Below are 11,248 nucleotides of genomic sequence, written 5' to 3' on the forward strand. Positions count from 1 at the left end.
GCACGACTATCTAACCATTAGGACAAGACTGTCCCAGATTCAAGTAACCTGAACAGCATTTAGTTAACAATCTCAATTTTTTTATTCATTTTCAATAAATCTAAATCCTTTCATGTATGCATTACATTGAAAAGACCACCACATGAAAAGATATGCAATGAATGTTACACTCAATCAACACTGCATGAGCCTCTAATGCTTTGATTTTGTTTTTAGAGAAAAACAGGAGTGACCTATTCTGGAGAGACAGAGAGCTCACGGTAAGGCATGGAGATATTTCTGGTGTAGTCTACTTCCCTAAATTACAAAAATAAGTTAACCTTACATTCCTTCAGGAGTGTTTATGAAATGTACAGTCCTAATACTTCTGAATCAGAACACAAGAGGCGCCGCCGCCTCCATTGCAGATACTAGCGAGTCCATACTGTCCTGACTTCAGATTGTGCACCATGTGTCCCACGATCCTCGCCCCTGACATTCTAAAAAAGGCAAAATTGGCACATTAATCATGGTGCAAATCGAATTAAAGTAGATCGATGCGAACAACAGTGATCCATTAGAGGGATTACCCGATAGGATGTCCGAGGGAAACCGCTCCTCCGTTTATATTGACTTTGTTGGGGTCGATGTCTAACATCTTGATGTTGGCTAGAACGACGACGCTGAATGCTTCATTGATCTCCCACATGGCTATGTCTTCTTTCTTTACACCGGCTGCTTGCAGGACCTGCACAGTGTGCCACAATTAATATGATAGATAAATTTAGCTTGGGAATAAATGCACAAGCGTTAGCTTACTTTGGGGACAGCAAAGGCCGGAGCGATAGGGAAGTCGATGGGGGCGACAGCGGCATCGGCAAAAGCTGCAAAATAAGAAGAAAAAGATTTCTAACCAACTTGTTCTGTAGCACAATAGGTCCCATATGCACAATACTGTATATAGCTTAGGGTGACCATACATGCCATTCCTAACAGACGCGTCCTGGCCAGGATTTCGGGTGCATTTTCCAGAAGTCGTATTTGTCGACCGCAAACGTCATAGAGGATTATTATTATTATTACAGAAAAGCAACCGTTACATTTTAAGGTACGAATGAAACTACGATTGTATGTCTTATGTTTTTAACTGAATGGCGTATACAGTCAACAAATACGACTTCCGGAAGACGCACCGAAATCCTGGCCAGGACGCATCCGGGAAATATGGCACCACGTATGGTCACCCTAATATAGCTTGACCAATTTTAAACCTCTTACCAGCGACTCTGGCGAGTGGTGTGACGTTGAGCCGTTTTGCTGCGTCCACCGTCATAAGCACAAGAGCGGCCGCGCCGTCGTTCAGAGTGCTAGCGTTAGCTGCCGTCACCGTGCCTGTAGGAACACAAACAAGTTTGAGTCACATTTAAAACTAAAGGTCTGCTAGTAAAAACCATTTTAATTTAAAAGCACTATTTGCTTTAATGAAGTGATATGCTTGTACCGTTCTCTTTTAGGAACACTGCCTTTAGTTTGGGAACTTTGCTGAAATCAACCTTTCTGTATTCTTCATCTTCCTTTACAACAATGTCTGGTTTGCCTATGGCACAACAGCATTACACTGCAAATGTCATTCATTGGTTCGAATCCCAGCAAACATACAATTATAACATACGCCATTTTATTTATCTATAATTAGATATTATCTTATAACAGGAGACTTTGAGAATGACCTCTTTGAGGAATGCTCACGGAAACCACCTCCTTAGCCAGGAGACCAGCTTCCCATGCTGCTTTGCTGCGACTGTAAGAGTTAATGGCATACGCATCCTGCTCCTCTCTGGAAATCCCACTGTTCTTGGCTGTGTTTTCGGCACAGTTACCCTAAAAAAGAAAAAAAAAGAGGAAACGTTGAGACACTTTGCATAATCAAGGGTTCTAAAGTGTTGCTGTCTGATATTCAAAGCATCTGTTAATATTTAATTTAAGTTAATTTCCTGCTTTCCTAAAAGGTTTATTATTGAACTTAGCTGTACATTTAAACATTTACATATGGTTAGCTTTTTCCCCAAAGTGATCTAACAGTACAGTCAAGCTTTTCATTTTATCAGTGTGTTAATAGATCCCATGACCTTGGTTTTGCTAGTGTCACGCTCCATCAACTGAGCTGCAGAAAAACATATAAAAGACAAAACAAAGGCACAAAGCACAGTAACTAACGGGTGAGTCATAAAAATACACGGTACCATGTGGAATTTGTTGTAGACGTCCGTCAACCCGTCCCTTACGATCAGATCCTCCAGCTTTACTCCACCATAAGAGGGCGCTTCTCTGGCCATGACATAGGGAACCTGAGACATGCTTTCCATTCCACCAGCTACCATCACGTCCTGAAAGACATCAATCATATAGATACATAAAGTCTTTACAACCACTTTTGGATCTTTCATTACATGATTTTCACATCACCTGGTGTCCACACATGAGACTCTGAGAAGCCATCATGATGGATTTCATCCCGGAGGCACAGACTTTATTAATCGTGGTTGCTGGAGTGGACAGTGGGAGACCTTTGAGAGGAAGACCAGAAACATAACGTTTTTAATCAATAAACTGGTCAAGTTTATTTTATAATAAGCGTTTGCTTGACTCACATCTTCCATTTTAGATTTTTTACATATTGCAGTGCATTATGGGATTGCCTGCTCCATTTAAAATACATTTGATGAGCCTTAAAGGGATAGTTCACCCAAAAATGAAAATTCTGTCATCGTTTCCTCACCCTCATGTTGTTTTTGAGTTTTTTATTTTGATGAACACAAAAAATATATTTTGATAAATTATGGTGAGCACACAGCTACTGTAACTATTGACTTCCATAGTAGGAAAACAAACATCATGGAAATATTGTGATAAATGATAAAGAAGATATTTTAATAAATGATGATAAGCCCACAGTTGATGGTACTCATTAAATTATATCTTATTGTGTGCTTACCATCATTTATCAAAATATCTTCTTTTGTGTTTATTGAAAAGGAGAAATTCATACAGGGTTAGAAGAACATGAGGATGAGAAAATGATGACAGAATTTTCATTTTCGGGTGAACTATCTCTTTAAATTGCATCTTAACAAGTAGTAAATAGTAAAAGCTATGTGCTTTGTAACTCAACACACGCTATAGAATGAAAAATCACTGCTATATTTCATTTCTTGCGTTGTTTTTGATACATGTTTAAACATGCAGCCTTTGCTCTTTCAAATGCCTTAATCGCATCTGAGATAGCGTATCACGCTCACGTGTTCTAGAGACTAAATATATGTATGCACTACAATGTTGACAACATGTTGACATACTCACCAGCACCCAAAAGAGCTTGTCTGGTTGGAGCTTGTCCTTCTCCTGCTTGCAACACATTCCCCATGTAAACCTCCTTTACCTCCTCCACAGGGATTCCTGTAACAATACCCATATATGAGGTTTTTAAACAAATAAATTAATATGCGGTACAGAAAGTATGTGTACGCTTCAGCCACACCTGTACAAAGAATTTGAGATACATTTATTTTGAAGATATGAAGCACACAAGCACACTTTTCATTGACATGTATGCATTTGACTGATGCCACTTTTGTCCCAAGTGACTTACAGTGCATTCAAGCTATATGCTTTAATTTCTGTATGCGTGTTCCCTTAGAATCGAACCCACAACCTTTGCACTGGTAACCCATTGAGCTACAATATATACATATATAAACTAGTTTAGGTTGTGCAAATAACCTAGATTTCTACCTGCTTGCTCAATGGCTCCTTTTATGGCAATTGAGCCCAGTTTGGTTGCAGGTACAGCGGAGAGGCTTCCTCTAAAGGACCCCATTGGGGTCCTGACAGCACTGACGATAACAACTTCCTGTCCAGAGAGAGAGAGAGAGAGAGAGAGAGAGAGAGAGAGAGAGAGAGAGAGAGAGAGAGAGAGAGAGAGAGAGAGAGAGAGAGAGAGAGAGAGAGAGAGAGAGAGACCGGAAACTCATTCAATGTACAGGTAACAGAAGAACACATACACAGTAAGTTTAAAACTCACATTTAGAGATGGTCTTGTGGCGTACGTCCTACTTAGATATTGTTGTGCCTGCAATATAGGATTCAAACATGTTATACGGCATATGTTTCGTATATTCTGAATAGCAAGCAATGCATTTAATGAAGTGTGAAGCAATGTCTTTAAAACGTAAACAATGTTAAGAGGCCTGCAGCTGCATGTGCTTAGAGACTCGTTATAAAGCATTAAGGAAAGTTCGAGCTCGCGTTATTTTCTTTAAACTCACCAGTCGTCTGCACAGATGTGCGCGCGTGCTGTAAAGTGCACAGGATGACATAATCGCGACGATAAGGTTAAAGGTTCAGACACAGGAGGACAAATTTCACCTTCAGCCCTCACATCGAACGGAGTGCGTCAGGAGAAAAGCCAATCAGAGCGGGAGGAGTGTCTGCGTCACATGGTGAAGCCCCAGTGCCTTATGGGTAATGTTGTTTTCTTAGAGTGGTGCGCTTCGTAAACCCAGAACCTACTATGTACTTATATGTTTTATGTATATTTATGTATATTATATGTTTTATAATTTTTCTGAGTGCGAGTTTTTAAGTTTTTAAATCCGTGACAAAAAAGTACGCAAACATGGCAAGTACGCTTAACAGATGTGACCTTTGCTTTGTTGCATAAACACAAATTGTGTTGGTAAACAATCACACATCTAATACAACTTCGGGCATTTCAACTTTTATTTGTATTATTTTTTATGTAATGTTTACTGTATTAAATTAATAATTCCGTGAAGCATCCTACATTTTTTTTATTGTGTAGCATCAAACCTGCATCAAACTCCTTATCCTCAAGGAGTTGTGGGTAATATCAGACATTGAAGTATGCATGTATTTACACTTCTAATTTTGACAATGACCTTCCGGGTATAATAAGGATATTACTTATTTACTACATACTAAAAGTAGATACTATAGTTTAGGTAAAGTAATTCTAATTTCTAATACTATTTAAAATGGAAATGATTAATTATGTGAACTGTAAGTGAATAATTTAGTTTAAATCTGTTATCTAATGTCCTTATTTAGCCTACAGTATTGTGGTTTTCACTGTTAGTGTTAAGCATCAGTAACCAACACAAATTCCTTGTACTCTTTTATTTATGTTAGTTTGGTTTTATACTGTACAGAACAGCCATCAATTCAGATCAGTTATTACATTTACAGCCATACGTTTGACATACGCTTTACATTAAATGAAGGACTACAACAAATATTTAGACTCATTCTGAGAAGGCAGAAACATGAGACATGCTATTTAAAATCATTCAGAGGAGAGTAAAATTAAAAAATTAAAATGTATACATGGTGAAAAAATAAGTTAAAATACATTTATTACTAAAGCCAATATATTTTTATAGCTTTCCCCATATAAAACAGAAAATGTATAAGGAATACATAAGATAAAATAAAATGTATACATTTTCAGTTATATGTGCAGTTGTGCCATCTAAAATTGAACCGTACACTATTTGCTCGTTTTGAGCGAAAATCATACTTAGTTTTTTGCGCACCATTTAAGAAATACATGGTACCTAAAAACAAAAACAAAAATGACAATTTATTCAAAGAGTCAACGTTAATATGCAGTAAATTAATATATAGAAATGTTAAGGGTTTTTGTAATGTTAAGCTCACCAGCATTTTCAAAAGCAGCATCCACACGTGACCCAATTCCAGGGAAGTTTTGCTGAATGTTTTTGGGGAAGCCTTGGTCCATTTTACTATTACTTCTACTGAAGTTATTACATTGTTTAAATAGCGTTAGTTCTGATGTTTAACCATGATTATAAAAACTTATAAACACAGCAATTATTTCAGACAACCATTATATTTACTTTGGTTTTCTCTTACCTCCAATATTTGCTTCCAACAAAAAACAGAGTTTGGCTGGTGGATGCCACATATACGGCTGCATCAATCTTTTTTACATAAGAGGGAAACCCAAAGTTAGAAATGGGTTTAGGATATCCTGGCAAAGTTTTGCTGCCTCTGATGACCCAGTACTTCTGACCTGCATACAGATGATCACACAACTAAGAACTGAACTTTTGTTATACACAGACCTTGGACACAGCTTTTATGAATTGTGACTTTATACCTTTAAACAGAAAGGCAGTGTTTTTTTCCTTTGATGTATAAGCAGCATCAACAGAATCAATAGACGGCCACAAAGAGCTTATGTTATGCAATGAAAGCGTATTCTTATATATTTTCTTCTTCCAGTAGGATCTGATAGAGAGACAAGTTAGTTATGTTGATATGGGTGATAAATGTTTTATAAAATTAAATATTAAAGACATTATATATTAATGTATAATTATTACATTTCACTTTTATTTATTTGTCTTCCTGTCAGCTTGTAAAGCATTGCGTTAGCAGGGCAAAAGTCAAGAGTTTGATCTCTGCAATCTCACAGATATGCACCTTGCAATGCACTTAGTTGTAGGACACTTCAAAACACTTTTATCCAAATCGTTTTTTGAATACATTAACATTTTATACATCAATCCCATAGGGACATTTTAAAAGAAGTACAGAAGTATACCCATTTTTAAAGAAATACAGTTCCCCATCAATCCTGGTTGCTGCATCAAATACTAAGTCACGCTTGCACGGTTTAGGCTCGGGTTTTGGGGCAGGTTTATCTGCAGATGCTCGAACCCCTACATGTTATAAAAATAATATTTGTTAACTGTTAATGTATATATAATTAATGTAGTTTTAAAATCTAATATAAATATAAATTGTGATATAATATAAAATCTCAATAGTATCACAAAAAGGCATTTACCATACAGAGCCTGGATCCTGAGTCGGTCATCCTGGGAAAGTTTATAGCCATTTGTGTTGACATATTGGTATTTTGGATACATGATAGACGATTGGTTTTTAGAGTGATCTAATCCTAGCGAGTGACCAAATTCATGAGCAGCCACCAAAAGCAGGTTCTCACCTAAAGCACATTTGTTAAATATAAAAATTCACCATACTGTCAGAGAACAAGGAAAGCTCCTTTATGTCATTTGTGGACTCACCTTGTGAACTTAATGTCCATTTCTCATCCTCATCGAAGTGTGCATCTCCTCCTATTTCTGGACCAGGGTAGTAAGCATGAGCCAGAACCTTACCGGGTCCATCAAATGGCTTTGAATCTCCATGATCTAAAAGCAAACAAATGAGTGAATAAGATGTTTTGTATGTTTTTTGTTTACACAAATTTACTGATACATCAAACCCACATCTAGCTTTGAAGAGAATCATGATATCGGCTGTGCCGCTGTAGATCTGTTTGAAATCGAGAGGAATGACATCACTGTACAGCTTGAAGGCTTTAGCGATAGTGGCGTCTACTTCACTCCTGTTCAACTTTAATGTGTATTCTGTTATTCTAAAAGAAACATTATTCATTATGTTACCAAGAAATGTATACAGGTTTGAGGGTGAGTAAATAATCACAGAATTTTCTTTTTAGGAGAACCATCCCTTTAAGTTCAGATAGGGGAAAGTATATTAGTATGTTTAAATCATTTCGAGGAGCTATACCTGTATGTTAAAACACTTTGCTTCCATATGGACTTCCCTTGATATTGTCTGACCAAATCACTGTCACCACAGCGAGGTTGTTTCATCACCTCCAGAGTGTTTGTGTCCAGCTTGCCTGTGACCTCTAGCCCAAAAAAGTCTTGCATGGCTTTCAGATCTTTCTCAAAATTGGAAAGGTACAAACTTCTGCCACGCCGCTGAGTCACATCAGGATCCTTGTAGAATTGTGCTAAATAATCCTGAAGAAAAGAAAAAAGCAATGATCTTTGACTATTCTTCACAAACATCATACATAAGTATATATTATGAGGTGATATTGGTATTCACCTCTGCTATTCGACGGTCATCTGGCGATGTCATCAGTGGGGAAGCGTCACAAAGAGCTAAGCACACGGCAATTGCCAGTGCGAGAACTGTCAGGTGCTCCATACTTGTCGCAAAAATTCTGCACTTGCAATTCAATGAGATGAATTGCAAAATTCACAAAAAAACACAGCAGTCTCTCCTCAGCTTTATCTGCTCTGAAGGTCTGGGATGAAGCGTTGGTGTCTACCAAACCCTTAACTCTTCTGACAAGCTTATATACTGCAAAGGTACGTCATTCATTTTCCTTTGAATAAAGATCTTTAAAATAAATAATTACAGCACATTCGTTAGAATCTGATCACAGCAGGTGTTTCTTAAAAACAGGAAGGGAAACTCTCTGACAAAACAACATGAATGATTCTTGCACCAGCCTTAAATTGTGAATTGGCCTGTGTTCACAGTGTTGTTGTCATGGACCAAAACAAGATTGCTATGTGCGCTCAAAGCATTATGAATCATGTCCTTGATTTTTTTCAGTGGGAAGTCCACATAAAGTTTTAATCTTGTAACTGTAAATGGGTCATTCTAGAAATGTACATTTTTGGTATGGCAAGATGTCTGAATGAACTAAAAGTTTCTAACATTTAAACTTAGACCACATTATTAGATCACCCTTTGACTTTAGGAATGACAACGTAATGTTTGTCTTTTTTTGGACATTTATTTGAAGACCACATGTACCATTTTTTGTCAACGGTGTTACCTTACTTATGAAATCTTATAACACATAGTTGGATTTACAGAAAACAGTAACAATGAAATGAATAAGGCGATAATGTTTTTTTTTATTTTAATTAGGTTTGTTAAAAGTGTGATTGAATGTTGTTGGTTCATTTGCGCAAACATGTATTTGCTATAACAATGAAAATATTTGAAAAACAGTTATAAACACATAATAATCTTTTAGTTTAAATCTTAACTCTTGAGGGTAGCAGAATTCAATGGATGTAAAATGGTTATCACTCACAATATTAATGGAAGTAACTGGTGTTTACTGATCTTGATTTGTGTTTCCCATTAGGAAGGTAACACAATTGACAGTAACACCAGTGACATTTTTCTAAATGGCTGCTGCAAGGTATCAAACCACACGGTATTCTCACTACATTAAGTATTTTAATCCTTTGTATTATATCTTTTTTTACAATTACCTAACAATAAAGTAGGTCATTCCAGTGACTTCAACTAAAAGCTTTATATAAAATCATGAGATAAATGAGACAATTTCTGATTACTGAAAAGAGACAGTGGTCTTAACATAGGCCTTTTTTATCGACCCTTAGAAAATGGGCAGAATGAAGTCAAGTGATGCTATCAGTGTGATTTTTATTTCAAAACAAGAGATATTTTGTTAAAAGTAACACCAGTAACACACATCTACTTTCATTATATATTTTATAATATGTATTCACCTTTTATGCCATTTACATCATATATTTAATAGTTATGTATACATTATTAGATTTTAAATGGTGGATTTTTTTTTTTTTACTTAAACCATTTTCCCTCATGATTATGGGTACGAGCACTTTTGTGGCGCTTGGAATTCTATATTAATTTAAAAGCAAATAATGTCACATTGATGACCCAAAAAAGTGTAATTGTTCAAATAACATTGTTTTATTTTAAAATATAAAGTAAATTGACCTAATAGGGCGTTTTTTTATTATTTCAGACTTCTGTGAAATGTACTTCCTATTTAATGATTGTTTTACTGTCATATTTGAGAGGTCATGTGATTTTTGTGATGCAAAAGTTACTGGCATTCATGTAGGGCAGGCTATTTTTGGGTGATCTAAAAATAAGACCTTAAGTGTTTTTCCAAGTGTAATATTTTTTTTAAGGCTACAGTATAAAAAAATTGACATTTCCACAGAATGACCCAAATGCAGAAGGTGAAAAGGTTATCAAAATTAACACCTATTTTCAAGGAACACGCTGTCTTGCCAGTTCACTTGTTTTTTACTGACAGATTTGGTCGTATGTCATACAACTATATTCACGAATTTTGAAATAATATCATACGGGCTGGGTCAGAATAACGGTCCATTATAAATAAACAAGCTTATGAATGAAATGCCACTTTTTAAAGTTATAATTCAGATTAATTACAATCAAATTACAATTCAGAAAAGTCATACAAGGAACAGGCAGTTCCTAGAAGAAATAGACTTACAGAAAAAAATCCCATCTACATGAGTCATATTACGCTCAGATAGACAATTAAGTCAAGTCAGCGTTTTTTATTAAACTGATTCTTTACAATATTACATTGTTTCAAAGCAGCTCTACATAGAGACAAAGAATTGAATAGAATATAGTATTATTGCAAATTGTATTGTCCTCATAAATAAATTAATAAATCTAATAAAATTACATTTATGTTTAGTAGCAGTTTAGCCATCCATAATTCAACAGAACACGATTCACTCGTTTTGCTCTGAAGTCATACTCAAATTGCTGTGCACCATTTGAGAAATACAGGTAACCTAAATAAAGAAGAGAAAACAATTTATCAAAAAGGCTGCATTAATAAATGAATATATGGAAATGGTCGGTTTTTTGTGTAATGCTTACCACGATTTTCAAAAGCAGCATCCACACGTGACCCAATTCCAGGAAAAATATCTTGAATTCTTTTAGAAAAGCCCAGTTTACCTCTCCATTCATTGTAGCTATGCAGTATTTAAATAGTGTTAGTTTTGATGCAATTGTTTTTAACATCATGATTATAAAATTAAACAAACCCAGCAATTATTAAAGACAATGTAAGGTTTTCTCTTACCTCCAATATTTGCTTCCAACAAAGAATAGAGTTTTGTCAGTGGATCCCACATATACGGCTGCATCAATCTTTTTCACATAAGAGGGAAATCCAAAGTTGGAAATGGGTTTGGGATATCCAGGTAAGATTTTGCCGCCTTTGACACCCCAGTATTGCTGACCTGTATGATTACACAACTAGATTAAAGCTCCCAAAATGCAAGCCGGTTCTGCATATCTGATGTTAATCTGGAGTACATATAGAGTAGTATTACATCCTTTATATCTCTGAAGAGTCTTTAGTTTAATCAGATTTATAAAAGACAGATCAGCTTTACAGATTCTTTTCGATAACGTACAGAAATATTTGAGAGGAGGAGTTATGAGCTGCGGAGTAGCGAGTCACAAGTCATGCCATTGTTGAGTCTTGATATAAAACAAAACTGTTGCATGAAGTGATTCTAGCATCCTCGGCTCTCGCTCTCCCGCCGATTGA

At 36.0% G+C, this 11,248-nt stretch overlaps 2 protein-coding genes across 2 annotated transcripts in view; both read right to left on the reverse strand.

Annotated features, from left to right (window-relative positions):
• Nucleotides 1-58: 58 nt before the first annotated feature.
• acat1 (acetyl-CoA acetyltransferase 1) lies at nt 59-4,460 on the reverse strand. Its single transcript, XM_065260950.1, has 12 exons — nt 4,305-4,460; nt 4,061-4,108; nt 3,772-3,889; nt 3,340-3,435; nt 2,446-2,546; nt 2,223-2,366; nt 1,710-1,860; nt 1,481-1,576; nt 1,258-1,371; nt 799-863; nt 570-727; nt 59-479 (listed from the first exon to the last, which is right to left on the reverse strand). Exons 1-12 carry the CDS (start codon nt 4,353-4,355, stop codon nt 359-361), a joined length of 1,263 nt encoding a protein of 420 aa, XP_065117022.1. The 5' UTR covers nt 4,356-4,460; the 3' UTR covers nt 59-358.
• A 608-nt stretch (nt 4,461-5,068) lies between these two features.
• Nucleotides 5,069-11,248, reverse strand: part of LOC135746733 (uncharacterized) — an 8,738-nt gene continuing 2,558 nt past the window's right edge. The window contains exons 8-20 of the mRNA XM_073815980.1: nt 10,775-10,934; nt 10,567-10,664; nt 10,383-10,478; nt 7,951-8,102; nt 7,624-7,862; nt 7,320-7,468; nt 7,116-7,241; nt 6,872-7,033; nt 6,626-6,743; nt 6,179-6,309; nt 5,932-6,091; nt 5,716-5,813; nt 5,069-5,612 (exon numbers count right to left, since the gene is read on the reverse strand). Of these exons, the coding sequence (XP_073672081.1) occupies nt 5,503-5,612; nt 5,716-5,813; nt 5,932-6,091; nt 6,179-6,309; nt 6,626-6,743; nt 6,872-7,033; nt 7,116-7,241; nt 7,320-7,468; nt 7,624-7,862; nt 7,951-8,102; nt 10,383-10,478; nt 10,567-10,664; nt 10,775-10,934 (1,799 nt within the window). The 3' untranslated portion in view covers nt 5,069-5,502. The remainder of the gene's footprint in view (nt 5,613-5,715; nt 5,814-5,931; nt 6,092-6,178; nt 6,310-6,625; nt 6,744-6,871; nt 7,034-7,115; nt 7,242-7,319; nt 7,469-7,623; nt 7,863-7,950; nt 8,103-10,382; nt 10,479-10,566; nt 10,665-10,774; nt 10,935-11,248) is intronic.

Source organism: Paramisgurnus dabryanus, chromosome 10 (genome assembly GCF_030506205.2).
Source record: "Paramisgurnus dabryanus chromosome 10, PD_genome_1.1, whole genome shotgun sequence".
NCBI classification, from domain to species: domain Eukaryota; kingdom Metazoa; phylum Chordata; class Actinopteri; order Cypriniformes; family Cobitidae; genus Paramisgurnus; species Paramisgurnus dabryanus.